This window comes from Ornithodoros turicata, chromosome 7, assembly GCF_037126465.1.
Source record: "Ornithodoros turicata isolate Travis chromosome 7, ASM3712646v1, whole genome shotgun sequence".
NCBI lineage: Eukaryota > Metazoa > Arthropoda > Arachnida > Ixodida > Argasidae > Ornithodoros > Ornithodoros turicata.
The window spans coordinates 6061415-6084075 of record NC_088207.1 but is presented as its reverse complement, the minus strand read 5'-3'; the positions used below and the strand labels follow the sequence as shown (position 1 = coordinate 6084075).

General features: G+C 45.8%; 1 protein-coding gene across 3 annotated transcripts in view; it reads right to left on the bottom strand.

Moving 5' to 3' along the window:
• LOC135400174 (uncharacterized) overlaps nucleotides 1–12678 on the bottom strand; it is a 94731-nt gene extending 82053 nt beyond the window's left edge. For all 3 annotated transcript variants that reach the window (XM_064631912.1, XM_064631913.1, XM_064631914.1), the window contains exons 1-2: nucleotides 12507–12678; nucleotides 3088–3162 (exon numbers count right to left, since the gene is read on the bottom strand). In XM_064631912.1, coding sequence (XP_064487982.1) covers nucleotides 3088–3162; nucleotides 12507–12551 — 120 coding nt within the window. In that variant the 5' untranslated portion in view covers nucleotides 12552–12678. The remainder of the gene's footprint in view (nucleotides 1–3087; nucleotides 3163–12506) is intronic.
• Between the last annotated feature and the right edge of the window lie 9983 nt (nucleotides 12679–22661).

The window sequence follows — 22661 nt, the reverse complement described above, 5'->3', positions numbered from 1 at the left end:
AATACACGCGGCAGGAACCTGCGTATACGGAATCACGCACGGGGCCAACGTTTCGTAAGTCACGGAGGTCAGAGAACAGAGAACCGCTACGTGATCACGTGATCAGCACATAGGAACCCGTGCCATCTCTCGGCAACCTCTTGCAACGCGAAGCTGCCGCTGGTTTCAAACGCGTACGGCAGGTGGCGCTTGTCAGCATATTTTCTGCATTTCTGTGTGCGATTTTGAACCACGCTAGTTTATTTATTATTCTTTCATTTGCGATAAAACTTTGGACATCACTCCTGCTGATAATTACCTACCCGCTGATCATATTTTCAGCCGAGAATAAGTACAGAATAGCTTTTTATGGCAAGTGTAAAAGTAGCGTTTTTTTCCTTAAATTTGATAGGCAATAATCAATTAATGACGCTTTACGCGAGAAAAAAAGTTCTTGATTATCCTTTGTATACTGTGCAACGTCACTTTGAAAAAAGATTGACAGCGCTATCTCTTTTCGTGTTCGCATCATCCTTGATTGAAAAACACCAAAAATGGAAGATATGGTCGTCCTTCTCGCTTTATAACGCCACAGCTGATCATCACATAAAAAAGCGAGTTCTTGGCTTAGCTTGCCCAAAGAACAAGCTTTCCAACGGTACCAACATATTTCACGTAAGTTGCCGAGAAGTCGTGTAACCTTTGAATGAAAATGACACTTTTCGGGTGATGAGTGGGACCGTAGCCTTAAGTGGGGCTGTGATCAGCGCTCCCTTCTAGCCGTTCACGCGGTTTTGGTGAGGCCTACTGTACGTGCCTTAAAGCCTTCCAGTCTTGCACAGAATTTCCACAACGTCATTCAATACTCTTCGCGCCCTATTTGCCAGAAGCCGCTGCTTTGGAGTTCTCAGAATGTCTGAAACACGGCAAGCCCTGGCTGAACCTGGTGAACTCCCGGTGGACGTTCTCCGTGAGCGTGAAGTGGCTGTGCACTTCCTACGCTTGCGTGCGCGTCAACCACTTCCCTCGGGAAAATTCGATACCGTGCTGAAAGCGATTTCCATCGAGTTGGGCAGAGGACACGCCGCCGGACAAGGCGTCACACCGACCCCCTGATTCCTTCCTGTGCCACTCACCTTCCTCGGTGGGTGGTACGGGTGGCAACCGACCAGCTGGAACGAAGAGGTCAGGTTCCCCCACAAGTTTTTCGAGCCCGTTTTTATGCTCTGGTAGACGCGAAGTTTCCTACCTCTGCCGCAGCATACACCGATGGCGCTCAGCCTCGAAATGGCAAGTCCGCATCGGCATTCGTCATCCCAACCGAAGGCGTAGTGGAAGGCCGTCGCCTTTCTCATTAAACCTCCTCCACAGCTGCGGAACTCTATGCCATACCTTTCATTCTGCAGCATGTCGTTGATCTTATCCCGCGGGAATGGGTTGTGTTCACTGAATCTATGTCTACGCTGCTAGCAATTGAAAATTCTAGCATCCGATGCTTATCCGCATAGTTGGTGATGGATGTGTTAATGGCTTACAACATCGTCTACGAAGCAGGGCACAGGCTGGTTCTCCAGTGATGGATTCAAGCCCATTGCGCCTCGATGTGGCTTTTATAGCGCGGTGGGGATACCGCTTGAGACAAGTTGACTCTCTACACTGCTGTCACTGCTCATTTTAACAGTTGCAATCTACTTCTGGACATAGTCCAATGGTTCAATACAAGTATTTTAATACAAGTACAGAAGAGCCGAGGAGCAAGTGAACAAGGTGAAAGTTTTATCCCCACTTTTTTCTTTATCACATCACCATCACCATCAAGGTGAAAGTTTTCTGTGATTTTCCATGGCATTCAGATACTTGATTATTTGAATTATTTCAAAACTTGATTATTTGAAATATTATTTATTTGATTATTTGATTTATATTTAATTATCGCCATGCTGCCTGTAAATAAGCTTTAAATACGGAAGAAACTGTGTACAGATTCACGTTTGTAAAAGTAAACTGTATTATAAAATTTATAATGATTAAAATTCGTTGCGTATTTACACAAACATTTACGAAGCGGCGACACGAAAACCCTTCAGTGCCATGAAAGTCGGTACCTTCGGCTGATTTCGTTGTCATGATTGAGCTGAGCCAGATTGAATAATTAACTAGTGCGGCACTTCATGAACCACAAAAGTTAGAACAGAACGAAGAAAAGGAAAGAAACGTAGACCTGTGTTTAATTTCACCGTTTCTTCCTGTGCTTCATGCTTCTTTTTATCTACCAGGTTACCGACACAGAATGTATTCTTTCCTGCATTCCTCAATAGTTATGCAAACCATCGCCCGCCGTGCAAGATGATATGAGATACACAGCAATTGGAGTTACGTATATTATGGTGTCTTAAGGGTGTCTGAGGTATCCTCTGGTGGCTTAAAGGAGCGCTAAAACGCAAAGACATCTTGTTTTGAAATGAAAGTACGTGTTTCAGTCAGTATAATGCGAGCAAAGTTAGTTCCCACAGCGCAACGCTGTAGAAGAAAAACGCAGTGCAAACAGAGCCGTCTTTGGGGGCAACGAATGGGATCCACAGGAAGCGACGATTAACGGCATCCAACGAGACAACAGGACAAGCGCGTGCTTTACCTATCGTGGCCGTGGGGATTTGGAACGGGTTCGATCGTAGTGTTCCGTATATGCGCGGCATGATGCGCACTGCTTCATTTTTCAATACCGATTCACTGCTCTACAGCTCTCGCAGATGTTCCACCGACAACATCCATTTTCACGTCCTTCGGACAGCGACGCCAGCCCGCTTCGCAACGTGCAACCATGTTTTTCGCCGGGACTGGCATGGCACGCGCGTGCACGCGCAGCATGCAATAAAAACACCGATGTACGAGCTGCAACGAGGCACAGTCGTTAGCGCCGAAGCAAGAAAGAGTCCTGTATATTTTTGATGGAAATCTGGTAACGGAATGAATCAAAGGTTTGAATTATGATAACAAGTAGAAAATTAACATAGCGTAGAACGTGATTGGAAGTGAACTTGTTATCGCATTCTAGTGAACCCTTTAGGGTGTGCTAAGAGTGTCTTAAAAACAGTGGTTGCAACTTACGACACCGATGGCATCAAAATAAGCCTTGACGTAATGCAGCCCAAACTCTTCACTGCTGATGGCTGTTCCAGGGCTCTGCGTACAAGAGGTATATATATATATATATATATAATACTTAGGGGACTACATTAAAAAAAGCTACCTGCCTAAGTACCTTCCTAAGGAACGCAATGGTGCAGTAAAAAAGCATGAGTTTGGGCAATAAAGAACGGTACTGCATCATTTACTTCACACAAAATAGGGAACGTATATAGTATACACCACAGACGTGGGAAAATTGAGAGGAAAAGGACGGCGAGGGACAGAGGGAAGACGGGTCAAGTACAGCACGAAGCAGAGTTAACTGGAACGCCGCTTCGACCGACGGAGCAAGAGGGGAGCCACCCTGGCGGCCTTTAGCAGAATTAAAGGGAGAGGGCGTTTCGACATTTCCATTCCAGTCGGAGGGGTGTTCGTTGTGATGCGAAGAGGCTTTAAATAATTAACGATGGGAATCGCGAAACTATCGTAATGAGTTTTTAAATAATAATAAAACGATGCTTTCATGATGTAGAATCTCGCGTTTCTCGGGAGTTTCTCGGAAAAACAACCAATTAGTACAAACAAATATTTGTGTGCATGCTGGCACACAGTGCAGGGAGTCACCGTGAACGTTTTCTATTATTGGTGTAGTGAATGATGACCAGAGCTAGACAAATTCACCATGACCTTTGTCCTCACTTCAGTTTCCGTCAGCAGAGGTTCGTTTCGTACATCGACTGCACGTTCCCCAAATTTGCCTCTCCCACCTTTCGTAAATCGCATTTTGATTTTTTTTGTCCCACATCAATCCCTTTCTAAAAATTTTCCTCATCTCGATCACTTCACCTTAATTTTAATTTTGGAAGTTTGGAGAGGTGAGAGACGACAGGTTCGCACGTGCTAACCCGGCGCGCACCATCGGGATATCATCGATTCTTCGCAATCCCTCAGACAGGGTCGCCCAAAACAAACGAGCCCAGCGTTGATAACGCCAACCTGATTGCGCACCCCTTTATTTCTACTAAACGCCGCCAGGGTGGCTCCCCCCTTGCTCCGTTGTTCGAAGTGGAGTTCCAGTTAACTCTGCTTCGAGCTGTACAACAAGGTCATCACAAGACTTCCACATAATGGTACTATAAGCCAGATGGATATACACTGAGGGCACGCTAACAGAACTGCCCAAGCTTGGGTGTTGTTGCCAAGATAGGGATTAACCTATCGAGTCGGTGGCACCGACAGAATGTGGGTCACCTGAAGATGGCGCATTGACCACTTGACGTCATAACGTCATCACGGGGTCGGCGATTGTGTCGAGAGGGAACGTGGTTAGGGGTGGTAAGTAGGGAGTCCACGTTACTCGTCGGGGGCGCTGCGGGCGTCGGAGATGTAGTGACCCCAGGGGTGACACAAGCCCGCCATTGTTGTACCTACCCTCAAGCGGGTGTCTACGGCAAAACTGCCTTCTTGTCCTGGTCGCACGTTATAGAAAACGTCATTTTGAGGTCATGTGACTTTGTTTACATGCCGTTTGCCGCCTGCCGCATATCTCCGTCGTTGCCAGCGTGAACTATGCGGTGCTTCTTCCGCAACGCAGTAGCTCGTTTCTCATTAGTTTAAGTACATCGCATCGGCACAGTGAGTCGTAACGCGCGGTCGTCATCACATCTTTCTAAGTCTTCAACATTACAAGGCCTTATGTGCAAAACTGCGCGTTTTACTGCGAGATTATCGGATAAAAATAATTACCGTGATCGAAACACATTCAAAACGTCGCGCAGAAACAACAACCGCATTGTTTACAAACGGTTTGGCCGCCGATCACGGGCGCAGCCATCTTTAAGGCCAGGTGTGCCTTTACGCTTGCTGTGACGTGCGACCAGGACCTGTCCAGGATGCATTGCGTTCGCCGAGAACGCTTTCGTCTACGGAGCGATACATTGGGTGCCATCCATGTGGGACTGACGGCGGCGGCAGGCGCAGCAGCGGATGCTGCCGATGCGAGCAGCGCATGGAGCGTACTAGCAAGGATGCCGTCACGGTAAAAATAATACTGTGTAAACATGGTGTAAATGGTGGTACGGTGTAAACACGGTGTAAAAATAATAACGGTGCTTTAGCGACACTCGAAGCAGCGCAGAGCATTTTAACTCTGATACGATACTTTTACTTTTTGGCCAGTTAATAACGCGTTTGCAACTGCAGTATGCAGTAAGAGGATATAATGGCGCTGTTGATTTTCATACACTTGGTTATTGCTGGTTTGCGTATAGTGGATGCTGACTGTGATATGGGGAGCAACTGTGGCACCTGGGACGCTGTCACAGTGCATTGGCGCTCCGTTAACCGATGGTTAATATTACATAATACCTAAATCGGATATGGTTTTGACAGTTGGGCCGGTGAAGTTTTGACCCTTTTCCATGTGATTTTGATACACACAGTTTTTGTGATTCGAAATCCGCGCGTACGTATTTCCGTACGCAACGCACGAAGAACGGTGGCGTGTTCCATGGATGCGATGATATAACTGGCTACTATATCCTGTAGATGGGTAGAAATCCAGTGAACCGGTGGAGATGGAGGAAGGGAGTTGCCTCAGCACAGAAGCCGCCGATATTTCGAACAGAGACTGTTCTTCTTCTGGGCCCAGAAGAAGAACAGTCTCTGTTCGAAATATCGGCGGCTTCTGTCCTGAGGCAACTCCCTTCCTACTATATCCTATAGTTTTTCTGATCAGTATTGCATGTAATTTATGCAGTCTTTCGCTCATATATTTAGTTCTAGTTTCACGTATCTGTAATGTACAATATATTATTGATGACGTACCAATATGTTCACCGATATGTTTTGTGACCTACGAGTGCATTACGGAATCCTGCAGCTCTAATTATTTTGTAGGGGATTACGTAGGGTCTTAAGCCGTAACTGTATTCTCAATTTCCTATGTATGTGTCGTCTTCAGCATTATGTAGAAATTGATGAGCGTGCGCCAACTCCAAGGCCCTCGCAGCTGTTCTTGAACACGTATAATAATAAAAAAAGCGTTATTATTTTAGTCGGCTAAAAAAGCGTTCGCAACTGCAGTATGTATCAAAGGAGGTAAAAGCTCCTATCTGCAGGTATACTTACTTACGGGTGTAATATGTGTAACACTGTTCTTCTACGTTTCGTAATTCTACCTACCCCCCCCCCCCCCAATTTATTGTTCAATTCTTCTCTTTCATAACGTGCGCAGCATTAATGCAAAAACTCACTCTTTTTTTTTTCGGATACGGGCTAGTAGACGCAGTGCCATCCAGGATACCTCTATACATTGCTACGTCATTTGAAGAATTGTAGCACCCAATCAGACGCCAACGCCGAGGTACACATAACGTTCTGCTCTACGCACTTCACCAGATAGCATGCTCGTAGCCAACTATCATCCCGAAAAAGGAAGTTCTCATCCCTGATCTGTTGAAAAACGGGAGGCGGAGCCTATTTCGTAACCATCATGATGCACGTAATGGTATATAATAGGTTCCGCCTCCCGTTATCAACAAATCAGGAGCGAAAACATTGTCATTGGAGGTGATGGTTTACGAGCAGCCTGCCACATGTGGTGAAGAGACGGACCAGTCAGATTCATTTATAAAAAAGGTTATACAAAAGTCAACAAGTTAAAATCGCCGTTTGGAGCCGGCACAGTCGGCGGGCCTGCTCAGTAGAGTTCATAGCCCTTTTAACACCCTGATTGTTTTGTACTCTACTATGACGGTGACGTAAGCTACACAATAACGTTTAGAATGAAAGCTTTTGTAACTGCAGTATGCATGTGTTTGCTACGGTCTTTGGTATCAGCAAAGAAAGTGTTTCTTATGAAGGTGCAATTTTATTACGGAGGTGCCTTCTTTTATACGTTATCCACTCCATAATGAAGTTGTGTTCCAGCGCAGCATTTTTCAGATATTGGAGTGTTGGTCATTACGCCACATTTCTGTTACTTTGTGTACCATGTACACTGAAATTCACTACCATGGCGCAAGCACTGCAGCGCATTTGTGACAATAAAGCACTTGCGAAAAAAATTACGTTTACGTCATCGTGCCGAAATTCACTGAAGGGACACGCATACACTCTCATCACACTCTCTCCTACATTTCTTGTAATTCACACACACACACATGTATATGTACCACGACCATCTCAATAATACACGACCATAACACTCGCCCGTTCGCCTATGGGACTTCCGTCCGTTGCTCCAGGAGCTGAAGTGCCGTATTTACGCGCGGAGCGCCCGCCAGGGGTGCCACCTGCAGTTCCCCAGGAGAGCGCCTGTTATAGCTCAACTGTGTGCAATATGAGTGGTCATTGTGGAGAATTCTTCGTGCGTACATGCTTGTGTATCATCGCAGGTTCTCTGTGCATGTAAAGCTCAGAGTTATGAAACTAAATACTCAGAAATGGGCTGTGCCCTGAAGCGTGAGGTGGCAAGCCAAAACTGTGAAACTCGCGCGCTATATACCGTACATCGTACACATAAAGTTAGCAGCAGCACCTTCTGTGTTGGGCCAGTTATCATGCGTTTATAATTGTCAGACGCAAGTGCGTTCGGACTTTACGTTTCACGTGAGAGGCGTTCCATGTTAACATGCGGGGCAGTTACAGATAATGGGTGAATGCGACCTTAAGAGATGACTGACACCAGTTACGACGCCCAAAAAAATTTGTTGTATAAGCAAGCACTTCAGTTTTGAATCAGCAGTTGCTTGTTTTGTTTTCCTACTTATTGGTCTTTTTTCTTTCGGTTTGCCATTACAAGGCTCTGCTAACCTTTATTACGCTGTTCGGACAGAAGCCACTTTGAGAACTTTTCTTGATGGTGGCTTTTCTGCGACACTACCTTGTGGTGCCTTTTTTCTGTTACTTTTGCACTCGTGTGAGATGCAAGGCCACCTAAACTTCGGGATCGTTAAACTTCGGCCTTGAAATGCCGTAAACACGCTGTCGAGTAGTCTGTCGGAAGCAGGGATGGGCAGTATTTAAATATATTGTAATTAAAGTACTACTTAAAATATATATATTGTTCCGACGACGACGACGGTGTCGGCAGGGACGGGCGCGTGTCACGCATGGCCATTCTCATTCTGTCCATTAAACCATTGCCATCACCACGCTGTGCTGCCCGTGTCATTTGGTGGAGGTGCGGGGCATCCTTCTTCGAAGCACTGTTGTTCTGGCCATCAATGCCCCAGCCCCGATCCCAGGACCACAAGAGACGACGACGACCGGAGACGACAATGAATAAGCCCTGAAGATGCCCCCAGTCCCGAAGACGCCCAACGACGCCCACGACGACGGCGCTCAGTGGAGGATACCCTCGGTCCCGACCCTGTGGAGGCAGCACAGCGTCATTTCACCATCGTCCCATCGTCGCCCACCCGTCCATCTTTCGAACGTCACCGTATCGATCCATTCCCATCATCGACCACACCGTCGCCTCGCTCTTCGTCGAGTACATCACTTATTGTGCTCCCGGCAGCATGGCATTCTTCATCTGTCGTGTCCCGGAGGTCACGCCTCGGGGAGGGGGGCAATGTTACGACGACGACGACGGTGTCGGCAGGGACGGGCGCGTGTCACGCACGGTCATTCTCATTCTGACCATTAAACCATTGCCATCACCACGCTGTGCTGCCCGTATCAATATATACGACACGTATTTATATTTTGTATCTAAATACATAGTAGAAAAACGTATTTATAATTATATTTAAATATCCGTTTGGGGGTATTTATTCTTGTAAATGCCTTATAAATACTCCTAAATATATACTCTCCAAAAAATATAGAAATAGTAATAATAAATAAAAATATATATTCCTAAAAATATACTGACTCATGTCTTAAATATGCTGTGCATTTGACTTTTTGGAAAGAAGGGCGAGTTTAGGGCGCAGTGTTTGGTCTAGCATGCAGCCGAAAAACGATTTTAGATGGGGAGTTCTTCCCTGTTGTTGGAGAGAACGGTCGCGGCTGATTACCTTGTAGTGCCAAGCATATTCGTCAAATTTAATGCAAGCGTTTGTTCATCGGCACCTGCGAAGATGGTGATGTCTTTTGCGAATCAGATTGTACGGCCGAACACAAGACGCCGAAGTGATGCAGTCTTCAAAAGACTTGTAATTTTAAAATTACCATGATAATCAAACAAATAAATACTATTTTTCCTCGCTGATTTGTTATGATCATCATTATTTCTGTAGTTCCAGATGACATCCTCTTCACAGTATTTATCGTAGTAGTTATGGTGTTTAAATGCTGTATGTATATTTTGTATTTAAATACTGATATCGAAAAGTGTTTATCGAGTGTTTAAAAGTGTGATATCGAGAAGTATTTAAACACCTCCTTCAACAAAGTATTTTGTTTTTATATTTAAATATTCAAAAGTTGTATTTATGCCCATCCTTGGTCGGAGGCCACAGTTTATCATTCATTCTTTCAGAGAGAGGGGCGTAACAGGTACTCAGCTACTAGATATAACTATTTATGGTACGCGCTGCCGTCAGTAAAGCACACCGTATATGGCATGAAACAATCACAGTGAAGTTACTTGTGTCAGGACTCCGCGATATATTTCGAGCTACTTCTCCCATAGGGCAGTAATTTGAGCGGAAGGAAATACTTGGGTCCGACCCTGCCTTCTTCGGCTTGCAAAGCGGGACGGTGCAGTACACTATCACGTCTCACGTCTGACAAACCATGCACTGGAGACAAACACTGCCCACCGCGTGGAAACCAGCAAGGAGCCAAACTCGAATTACGGCAACGACGGTATCCGCATAGCATGCGTCGTCTGCCGAGGGTCCCGTATTCAGCGCAACAAATGTACGGCGGCCGCTTGGCGAAACTAAATCAGCGGCGCTGGGGCCAGGTGCGAGTCTTATGGTCGGGTATTATAGAGATGGTCGAGATATATAAACACGACACAAATTCGAAGCATTTGGTGAACATGACGGAAGAACTTGACCTGAGGTTGATGATGATGATGATAATTGGAGGTTTTCGGCGCAAAAGCGACTGAGACCATAGAGCGCAAAAAACTGTGGTTGTAAACGACTCAACTTAGGTTCTGAGGTTGGAACATGGAAACAAACAAGCACAACACAAGCCTCATGTTGCCTGGGGCCTGCCGCAAGTTGAGGATGCTGTTGTGCGTGTTTCTTTCTGTGTATCGCCTAAAGTGCGGCTCTGAAAAACCGTGGCGCAATGATTTCCACAAAAGGGATGACATCCGCGCTCAACGAAGGCAGAGGACACACCTGACGCTACGGTCTAGAAAGGGGACGCTTCCCATGAGGAGGGAGTTGGCGCTGCGGTCGCCGAGCGAAACTTTAGTGCATCAGGCTCATGCCAGTTCCCTGAGTTACCGCCGCCGCCACATACCAAGAGAGCCTCTATCATCCGCAGCGTCCCCGCAACGATGGCAGCCCGTAGAAGTGGGCTTCCTACTTCGCACCTCTATATTCCCGTGTGGCTCCCGACGGGATCGCTGGGCCCGCGATGACGCCTTGACGTCGTGTAGCCAAAGCGCCATCTTCGTATGACCCGGCATCCGTCGTCGTAATAGTAAAGTCCTCTATTCGTTTCGGATAATCCCCCTCTTATGGGCCTCTTTCGCAGCAATTAAATCAGTGCGAAAGACATGATCATGACATGTATGTCGGACCACGCTCTTACCACACCCCTTTGTAAATTGTGAAAGAAATTTAAAGCGAAATAATATAGTGCGCAACATACAAAAGCAGGTCGACAGCACAAGACACAACATAACATGATCTAAAGACTTCCATAAACACCCTGTTCTTTCAAAATATTACTCATCCGTGTATTCGCACGAGCGACATCCTCACGAAATATTCTAGTGAAAGAAAAAAGCCAAAACACTTCTCACAGAGCCGAAGTTCCCTCTCGTGTTATGTTGAACATTCACACGGTGCGGAATATCGGGAGTGGCGTACTGCGTATTTAGCAGACGACGCTTAGCAGACGACACCGTCAGCGTGTTTTGCTGTCGTCTGCTACGGAATATCCGGTGGCTGTGTAGCAGGATATTCCCCACGGTTAGCAGTGTACGTGAAGACATGACGTTGAGCGCTGGCGCTCACGTGACATCAGAAAGCTATGACGCTTTTCCCATCTTCCGCTTCTGGGGATGTCGCTGGTGTTGTTGTTATTGCTCCTTGAGCGGGATGGCGCTTATCCGTAAGGCAGATTGGCCAGGACTAATGAGGTGCGATCATCAGGATGGTAAAAACGAGTTAGAATACATGGTATCCCCGACAATTAAGAAGAAGAAGAAACGTTCGCGCTCGCGCGCATTCGTGTACTTCCAGTGTACAACGAAATGTGGACAAGGTCAATACATGGACGATACTAAAGACACTGTAGTATATACCAGTGTCTTACATAACGTCGTTGCAAGGAACGGCGCAACTCATATCGGAAACATTCTTCCGGCATGGAAACTCTTTAAAACTGGAATCGCAAAAGCATATACAGAGTCTTCGATATGTTGGTTGGAATTTGCAATAGGGGTCGCTCAAACTCCTCGTCTGCCATCTTACTGCGCTTTCTCCAAACCGTACACTGGTATGCGCCAGGCGAACCAGTGAAAATGAATAAAAGTAAGAAATATGGCCGGTGCAGAAGGGAGGGGGGGCACTATGAGAGTATATGTATCGGTAACGACACGGAGATCGCGTTACCACAAATTTGTAGCCGAAATACTATTCCGGTATCTACTTAAAGAAAAAAAAAAAGTATCGCGACCCACACTGTGTTGCCGAACATAGAGTATCGATTCGATTACGGTAACGGCGTTGCGTACGTACTCAATTACCTACGAAATTAATCATGAAAGATGGAAGTCATTGAAAAGCTTAGCCAACTGTATGGTCCTTAATATTTTACACCTTTTAGTATGTAATAGGGGTGTAATCCAAAAGTGCGATAACCCACATCCTTCAGGGTGCACTATAACACCGTTTTTCCACAGGTTATAGCCTGTTTTTTGAGGGTGTAGCCTATGGAAAAGTGTGTTATATTACACCCTAAAGGCAATGAGTTATCGCCCGAATGGATTACACCCTAAATACACCCTAAAGGATGTAAAAAATTAAGAGGGATTACTCGAACCCACATCTTCTGGATTACCGGTCCAGAGATCTACCAATTGAGCTAAGCCCTTCAGCTAAACTTGGTAGAACGCTGGACCGGTAATCCAGAAGGCGTGGGTCCGAGTCCTACAGCTGGTCATTCTTTTCAGTGTCCTCAACCTTTCATCTTACTATACTGCTTTGTACAGCCGACCAGTAGAGTCCTCTGAACCTAATCTTCTCAAGTTTGCTTACCAGCATGAGTGTCCACACTAAGAGCAGTAGTAACGAAGCGTACATGACGAAAATTCTATGCCACGCAGCGAGAGGAAACCTAAACGAGTTTCAAGAGGGGTGCCCTGCAGACCAGTTACTGCATTTGTGAGTGAGTTATTAAAACGAGCTCGCCGTTTCTCTTCACGCAGGTGGTGCGCATTAGCGCGAGTATACTAATTTGAAGTCGTGACGTCAGCCGGGCGAACCCAATTTCTTTTCGTCCTTTATTGAGCAGTTGCTGTTATACTGAGCGATGTTAAAGCCACAGGGTAATTTCAACGGTGTTTGCTGTCCAGTTGTTGGCAGCCCGTACATAAAGTGAACACGCGCGAAATTGGATGTTTTAAGCAGGCCGTATACGGTATTTACGGGTCACTAGCGTACGTTTTACTCATAAACACGGCGCCGTGGTGAAGGTTCGTTATTACGAAGAGAAATTGTAGTGATTCAACCCTCCGCTCTTAAAACATAACTTCACCACATAGCACGGTGAGGTTCAGCCATTGCACAGATTGATAACCACCACGAGACAATTGATGTTCTGAGGCTGGAACACATATATCATAGAATATCAATTTCGCGATACCCCCCACCCCACCCGAATTTATGTAATGCGCGGGTCCGGATGCTTTTTTATAGCAACTAACATAACTGCATAGTGTCAGCAAAAGGGGTACTGCGCCCGTTCTTAAACAATTATTGGCCAGAACGGTGTTAGCCGAAGTGGTGGCTTGCTGAGAGCGTGCTATATGCGGTGAAGTCCTGTTTTAAGGGACTATCGAACATATGAGCGTGCTATATGCGGTGAAGCCCTGTTTTAAGAGACTATCGAACATATGCTGACACAATGCCGCGCATATCTCAGTACATCATTTTACACCTTTTTTGAGTAAACTGCTTCTCCTATAACTGACTCCTTTTTTCACACCAAAGTGGCTGGTGTATTTTAGTACGGCGTTTACTGAAGTATATTATATAGGAATCACTCCTACAATAGTAGATGGGTAGAAATCCAGCGAACCGGTAGAGATGCAGGAAGGGAGTTGCCTCAGGACAGAAGCCGCCGATATTTCGAACAGAGACTGTTCTTCTTCTGGGCACCGTCCTCATCATTGGCATGGTAGTTAAAGGGTTAGGTGTGACGTGTTTAAAGGTTCATGCGAATTGTGGGTCAACAGACCGGGGGGGAAGAAAGGATCCTTACGGGCTTCTATGGCCGGAGTGAATGGCTGCTTTGTTACAGCATGGAGGGGATTATGTGAACGTAGTGATCTAGGCTACAGACCGGTTACAGAAAAATGGAAGGTTCACGAACACGTGGACGAAACGGGACAACAGACAAGAATTGGCAAGCATAGTGAAAGATAAGGAGGTTAGTGGTTACGTGGGGAAAATTCCAGGACGAGCAAAGTGTTATATATATATATATATTTGTGATACAAAGTTGTGCATGCAATAAAGAAAGCAGAAAGCAGTGGTCATGCAGAACATAACAGATGATAATCGGGGTAGAAGGGAAAAGCATATTTTATTTGTGAAGTGTTTCTAGGGTGCCTTGTGATTTGTTGATACCAGACGGGTGAAGAGCGTTGAACTTGTATATGAGATAACACTCCGTATCACGTCTGTCACGTGTGCATCTCAACCCGGTTTCTAGAATATATAGTTTAATGTTGTCAAAATTGTGACCAGGAACGTTAAAGTGTTCGACGACTGCTTTGGGGAGTTTGTTGGACGTGTCGGTTCTGTGTCTGGTAAGGCGGTCGCTCATTTGTTGGCCGGTTTCACCAATGTATTGCATAGAGCAGTCGCCGCGTTCAATGCAGTATATGACATTGGAGCTTGTGCATGTGAATGCGTGGTTAACGGCGTGGGTGTAATTGCTCGCAGTGCTTTTGATGGAGTTAGCGTGTTGAACGTGCTTGCATGTTTTGCAGCGCGGGAGGTTGCAGGGTCGTGTTCCCGTGTACGGGGCGCTCGTTTTGCTGATTTTGGCATTGACCAACGAGTCTGCTAGGTTTTTTGCGCGTCGGTATGTCACCTGTATGGGATGGGTGAATATATTACTAAGTCGGTCATTGCTTTGGAGGAGGGGCTCGTGCTTCTGTAGAATGGCTTTGATGTTTGGAAGTGCGTTGGAATATCTTGTGATGAAGCTTATTTGGCACGCGTCAGGATTTTTTCGGTTTTCCAGAACCTCGTTTCGATCGAGTGTGAGTGCCTTGCGACGGAATTCGGTTAGGAGGGAGTCTGGATAGTCCCTTTGGGCAAGTGTACTGCAGAGTTCGTCAAGCTTCTCAGCGTAATCTGTGTCGTCTGAACAAATTCTGCGTAGTCTTACACTCTGCCCATTAGGAATTCCAACCTTACAGTGGCGCGGGTGGTGACTCTTGAAGTGAAGGTATTGTTGTTTGTCAGTTGGCTTTTTGTACAGGGTTGTGATGAGTTTGCCGTTGTCTAGTGATATTGTTGGTATCGAGGAAGTTAATTAAGTGAGTTGACTGTTGTGATGTGAACTTTATGGTGCTATGCGCGGTGTTCAGTAGATCTACGAACTTTTGAAATTCATGTTCCCCGTGTTCCCATATTATCAGTATATCATCGATGTATCGAAGGTACACAGTGGGTTTTAATGAGAGGGCGCTGAGAACTTTGTTTTCCAAGAAACCCATGAATATATTTGCGTATGTGGGTGCAACAGGTGTGCCCATACTTGTACCGTGTACTTGTAGGTAGTATTCGCCATTGAACTCGAAGTAGTTCAGTTTAAGGACCAAGTCCATTAGAGCGAGTATGGTTTCCGTGTCTTTCCTGGTGTTTGTTGTAGAAAGGGTATTGCAGAGGGCTGTGATTCCGTCGTTGTGTGACTATATAAAAATCGCGAAAATTTAGCAGGCCAGATAAAGATAGCAGAACACCAACATGATCCGTGAGATCCCCAGCAGGTCGCGTCACAAAGCGGGAGATGAAATCCAACAGTCCTGGCGAGACATAAAATCTGTCCAGTCGGCTGTGGCGGCCCCGGGTAGCAACCCAGGTGAGTTCATAGGCATTCCCGTTGTCGTGTGACAAAGCATCAATGAAGCCAACAGAATATACTGAGCGCGCAAGTCCTCTATTTGCTTGTCTGCCGTGCTGTCCGTATATCGTGCAGTTGAAGTCGCACGCAAACAGTAAATTTTGGTTACCATAGAAAAAAGGGTCAATTGTGCGAAAGAAATCGGAGCGCTCACTGCGACGGGCAGGGGCGTAAACATTAACAATGCGAAAAGCACAACTGCCGTACTCGAACTCCACCACCACAACCCTACTTTCGGTGACTGTGTCGGACCATCGCACGGTACCCCGGAATGAAGGGAACACTAAAATACCCACGCCTGCCTTGTGTGGCGAGCCAGGACTGAAGAAAGCTGTGAGCCCATGTAAATCGTCAAGGGACTTGATTGCACGCCCGTAAGGGCAACCACTCTCATGAAGAAGGATTATGCATGTCCACACCTGCCAGCTTTGCCGAATCGACAACCTCCATATGCTTGGCCTCCCTGCCAATCCCCCGGACGTTTAAGGTTGCAGGACTGAACAGAGGCATTAAGAAAGGAAATGCAGCGAATTTAAAAGCTGAAAAGCTGAACAGCACCAGCAGGACTGGTAACGGCGCTAACAGCAGAGACGAGACACCTGCGACGGTGTCGTCGTTATCGGCATCGTCACCACTAGCTGCGTCTCCACTACCATTTTGACTGCCAGCACGAACCGCGATAGGCACAGAGGCATAGAGGCACTCCCGACGAACATAACACCTCAGCCGTGACACTCTCGTCCGCGGGCGCCTGCACCGGAGGCGCTCCAATGAGAGCGGTTGATAGCACACCGCTACCAGAAGCAAGCGATGCCCCTGTTATAGCAAAACTTTCGGATACAGCGTGACCCCTACCACAGCGCTTAGAGACGAAGCATCGCACCTCTCGTGCCCAAAATCACCTCAGCGAGCACACACTGGGAGCGCGCAGTCTTTTTGAAGTGGCCCTCTGCGCCACACCGCATACAAACTCGTTTCATACCGTCATAGTAGACGGTCTCACGCTTACCATGCGCACACTTATGAGGTTCGGATCTGGGGTCCGCATTTCCATAAGAGTGCGCCGGTTGCCCGTTTCAATACCCTCTAGCTCTTTCTGAGGGAAGGTCACGCGAGCAACTTTGGTGACAGTACCTTACTCAGCAAGTATTCAATGAGATGATAGTCAAAAGAGAAACTCTTTTCCGGAAACAGTACCGAAAGATTAAAGAAAAATCTTTCCGGAACAACACCGCAAGCAGTATTGCCTCCACAACCTTTTTTATATGCCGCGCAAGGACACGACCAACCCGCGGGCAGACCGCGTTATCGACGGGCCCTTCTCCGCTACCGCAGGCGATAGTTGAATGTTAGTGCGGAGAGCTACCTACAGAGGTACTCTAGTACACACGTGGAAGTAGCTCTATTTTCCTATCTACGAGGGGCGTTCAAGTCAGACCGGGACTTTCTGTCTCCTCAGTGTACAAATGGCTCGCGCTACTTCTTTTTAATCTTTTTCACACGCGACAGGCATCCGCGTCCACCACATAGTGGTCCAAAGTTTGTGCAAAACAGAACACACGTGCTTGACAAGATGACTGACAACATGGTGAGCGTGCTCATCGAACAGCGAATTGTCATGAAGTTTCTCGTGAATGAAGGCGTAAAGTAATCTGAAATTCACAGAAGGCTTCAAGCCCAGTATGGCCACGATACACTTAGCCGCAGCAAGCGTTTGAGTGGTGGAAACAGTTCCGAGACGGCCGTACATCAGTGCAGGACGATCCCGGCGGGGGCGGCTCAGAGCCCAGTGTCAGAGTTCCTGAGAACATCCAACTTGTGGAGCGCCTGATCCTCAAGGACTGACGGATAATACGTCTCGAACTGGCTCGAAAGACGGACATTTCGACTATCCTTGACTTTGCTGACCAAGAGCGAGGGAGGCTCCGCCCCCCAAATGGTGCGCCAATAGGAGGACTCGGGAGGCGGAGCGCTGCGGCCTCTGCTCTTGTCTAATAGATGACGCATCGGTAGCGCTCGGCTCGGGATATGTGAGCCGCTGTCGTCTGCTTCTTCCCGTAGAGCTACGACCTCGAAGCCTCTGCTCTCGCGTAAGAGATGGCGCAACATTGGCGCTCGGTAAGGGCACGTGTGGTCGTCACAACTTTGATCCTCGACCTTGAGACTGGCCGGTAACCGATGACGCGGCGATAGCAAACCATAGAGCGTAGTTTTGACAATTATGCTTCATGGATATGTAATTACATTACCAAATTTGTGGCCAGTTCGACGTTTCGCTCCGCTCTTTTGCGTAAACATTGTCTCAGCTCATGAAAAATGAAAGAAATATTTGTTCTACTCCTCGCCCTGAAATAAATAATTTAAAATAATTGTACTGTGTGTTTCTTTTTGTAAGTAGTTACGCTAGTATGTAAAAAGGACAGAAATGTTGCTGCTTGTTCTACTCCTCGCACTGAAAGAAATAATTTAAAATAATTGAACCTCTGTATGCAATAAGGGGATAAGTCGAAAAATCCCAAAATGAGAAAAGGGGCCTGATATGACTGGCCATCCCATTGACACACATGCATTTCCAGTTTTTTTACCATGCTGTAGCGGGCCAACAAATCGCAATAAGGTCCTAAGTTTTCATTGGCAGGTGCATACTGGTATGTAGATGTCATTGCAACAAAAATAGTAAAAAGAGGATAAGTCGACTTATCCCCTTATTATATACAGAGGTTCAATTGTACCGTGTGTTTCTTTTCACGTGTTTTTTTTTTGTAAGTAGTTACGCAAGTATAGTGCGTAGTTTTGACGATTATGCTTCATGAATGTGTCATTATTACATTACTAAATTTTTTGGCCAGTTCGACGTTTCGCTCCGCTCTTATGCATGAACATTGCCTCAGCTCATGGGAAAGGAAAGAAATGTTGCTGCTTTTGTTCTACTCCTCGCACTGAAATAAATCATTTAAAATAATTGTACTGTGTGTGTCTTTTTTTGTGAGCAGTTACGCAAGTATGTAAAAGGAAAGAAATGTTGCTGCTTGTTCTACTCCTCGCACTGAAATAAATAATTTACAATTGTACTGTTTGTGTATCTTTTTCTTTCTTTTTGTAAGTAGTTACGGAAGTATGTAAAAAGGAAAGAAATGTTGCTGCTTGTTCTACTCCTCACACTGAACTAAATCCTTTGAAATAATTATACGCTGTTTCTTTTTTTCCTTTTTGTAAGTAGTTACCGAAGAAAATAATTGTACTGTGTGTGTGTGTGTGTTTCGTTTTTGTAAGCACAGAAGTACGTAAAAAGGAAAGAAATGTTGCTGATTGTTCTACTTTTTGCACTGAAATAAATCATTTGAAATAATTGTACTGTGTGTGTCTTTTTCGTTTTGTAAGTAGTTACGGAAGAAACTGTTTTGTTTTTGTAAGGGATTCCGGGATCGAACGTCGTTTGGTCGAAAGCTGTCGCGGAAAATTTGGACGAAAGCCATTTAATCGAACAATGTTTGACCGAAACGGCAGCGGTCATGAAACAGAACACACAGGCAACGTGGCAAGATTAAGCAGCAATTCCCCAAGGCCCTGATACCTTCTGCATATTTTTTGCAGATATGTTGGGAAAACGCAGAGAACCACATGTCTCACGTTAGCGTGGGCGTAGGAAAAAGTTGTCCCAGTTTGCGGAGCATTTTACCAAATGAAATGTTTGGGCGTACTTCTAGTAATACGCTGAGACAGTATCAGCCACGAGGACATAAGAGTGGAGCTAAACGTCTAATTTTACTTGCAAAGCTCCTGCAAACGCAGTTTCAGCAAATGCAAATAAATAGCGAAAAAAAAAGCACATCATCGGATCGCCTTCTGGATGTGAAAAAGTGGATTAGGATGACGAATGTGTTTATGGGCGAGCGGATGACACAGAGTGAAATATTCCTTGGGATAACAGCATTTAGAACTGAAGCTTTCTTTTGTTGTTTTCTTCTTTTTTGTTTCATCAACGCTCCAAGCGAACCAATAAAAGAATCGATCGAACGACTGCTGCCGTCTCGATCAAACGGTGTTTGATCAAATGCCTTTCGACCAAATCTCCCGCGTTCGATCAAACAGCTTTCGACCAAACGACGTTCGATCAAACGTCCCGGAACCCTTACAAAAAGGAAACACACACACAGTGTACAATTATTTTCTTCCATAACTACTGACAAAAAAAAGACAAACACACAGTACAATTATTTCATTCCGTAACTACTTACAAAAAGAAAGAAAGACACGCAAACAGTACAATTGTAAATGATTTGTTTCAGTGCGAGAAGTAGAACAAAAGCAGCAACATTTCTTTCCTTTTTCATGAGCTGAGACAATGTTCACGCATAAGAGCGGAGCGAAACGTCGAACTGGCCAAAAAATTTGGTAATGTAATGACACATCCATGAAGCATAATCGTCAAAACTACGCAGTATACTTGCGTAACTACTTACAAAAAGAAAACAAAAACGTGAAAAGAAACACACAGTACAACTGAACCTCTGTATGCAATAAGGGGATAAGTCGACTTATCCTCTTTTTACTATTTTTGTTGCAATGACATCTACATACCAGTATGCACCTGCCAATGAAAACTTAGGACCTTATTGCGATTTCTTGGCCCGCTACAGCATGGTAAAAAACGAAAAATGCATGTGTGTCAATGGGACGGACAATCATATCAGGCCCCTTTTCTCATTTTGGGATTTTTCGACTTATCCCCTTATTGCATACAGAGGTTCAGTTATTTTAAATTATTTATTTCAGTCCCAGGAGTAGAACAAGCAGCAACATTTCTGTTCTTTTTATATACTTGCGTAACTACTTACAAAAAGAAAAAAAGAAACACAGTACAATTATTTTAAATGATTTATTTCAGTGCGAGGAGTAGAAAAAATATTTCTTTCATTTTTCATGAGCTGAGACAATGTTTACGCAAAAGAGCGGAGCGAAACGTCGAACTGGCCACAAATTTGGTAATGTAATTACATATCCATGAAGCATAATTGTCAAAACTACGCACTATGGTTTGCTATCGCCGCGTCATCGGAATTTAGGTTACCGGCCAGTCTCAAGGTCGAGGATCAAAGTTATGGTGACCACACGTGCCCTTACCGAGCGCCAATGTTGCGCCATCTCGCTTATCTCTTACGCGAGAGCAGAGGCTTCGAGGTCGTAGCTCTACCGGAAGAAGCAGACGACAGCGGCTCACATATCCCGAGCCGAGCGCTACCGATGTGCCATCTATTAGACAAGAGCAGAGGCCGCAGCGCTCCGCCACCCGAGTCCTCCTATTGGCGCGCCATTTGGGGGCGGAGCCTCCCTCGCTCTTGGTCAGCAAAGTCAACGATAGTCCCGGTAGGGATTTCTACGCTGCTGGCATCCAAGTCCTCGTGAAACGCTGGGACAAGTGCATAGTGCAGCTGGAAATTACGCTGCAAAATAGAACTAATTTCTCGCCTGTAAGTTCATTTTACTTTTTCGAAAAATGAAAAGTCCCGGTTTGACTTTGTGTCGCCAACTGTAGGATGGGACAAGCGTTTATCCTATCCTATCCTATCCTATCCTAGTGTCCGAGATCTGCTACCAGCTCTGGTGTGCCAGGACTCCCTCCGTCTATGGTGCGCAGCCAACGACCCTGGTCAATTTGTTGATGGCTTGCCGCATCGCGCTCAGGACTCGCTTGCAGGCCGACCTTAGGCGGCTCGGACGAGACGGATTCCGGCGCCGGTGGAGGAGTCACTGTAACCCCTTTGTACTCGCCAATGGTGAAATCGTCATCAAATTGTGACTCGGCCTGGATCGCTCGCTGACTGTACAATAGTTCGAGTGTGAAGTGAGGGTACCCTTCATGGCTTGTGACTCTCCAACTTGGGTTTGGGGTTGCTCATTTACCTGCCTTTTGCTGTGTTGCTGTTATGTTCATGAGTAGGCCTACTCACCTAACTTTTGTATAGCGTTGTATAGTGTGTTGTATATGATACAGTGTAGTGTAATGTAAGGTATAGTGTAGCGTACAGCGTGTAGCGTAGTGTGGTGTAGTGTATAGCATTCTATAGTCTTTTTATAGTGTATAGTGTATTGTTGTACAGAGACGCTTGTCGAGAGTTGCCTGATTTTTAAGCCGGAGGCATTCATGCGCCTGTCTGTTGTATATTTTTTGGCAATGTGTGGTTCTTTTGTGCATGAGGGTTTTCTAATCTCTGTAATGTATTTTTTTTTTTGTCTGGGCTTTAGGCCTTAGTTTACTCTTTCAATAAATATCATATCCTATTATCCTAAACATTGTTAGTGCGGCGACTGCCGTAAACGCTGTGTCACAATTGCCCACTGCTACATATAATTAGTGCTAGTTATCTAACTTTGCCGGCGTGGAAGCAGCTTCACAGTAAAAGTGCTCGCTAAAGGACTCACCATTGTTGGCCTCACAGACGTGCCGGCGGCTGTACTGTCTAGGTTTTTTTCACTCATTTTTCCTCAGACTCTTTCAGAGATATGTCGGGACATTTCCCTCAAGTCAGCGTACGACTGACATTCCCTCAGGGCATCAATCGTGACATTGTCCTCGTGGTCACCACATCGTCTATTTGCATAAAACTTGAGTGTGCGCGCTCACGCACACAGCAGAAGGCAGGCAGGCAAGCACACAGGGGAACTAGCCAAGACGTCCGATTGAGCGTGAGATAGATACTTAAATGTCATGCAAGCGGCCAATCAGAATGTGGCTGTATATACTTCAGAGAGGGGTGAAACACGCAGCTGACACTGACATCTGATGTATGTGACAGGCACGCGCTCAGATGCTAGGGGTCACATGAAAAGAAAATCATTTTATTTCAGAACAGACACACTGTGAGGTAATCGGCGTCCATGACCCACCTGGTGTATGAATCCGTAGAACCACTTCTATAAGATGGCAGTCGTTGCGCGAAATGCAGCTCGAAATACGGGGATGTCCTGAAGGGAAGAATGGTAACTGAGTAACAAGCAAAAGGAGATTCATTTGTGTTTGCGTTGGCGTCACGTTATTTTTTTTTGCATATTAT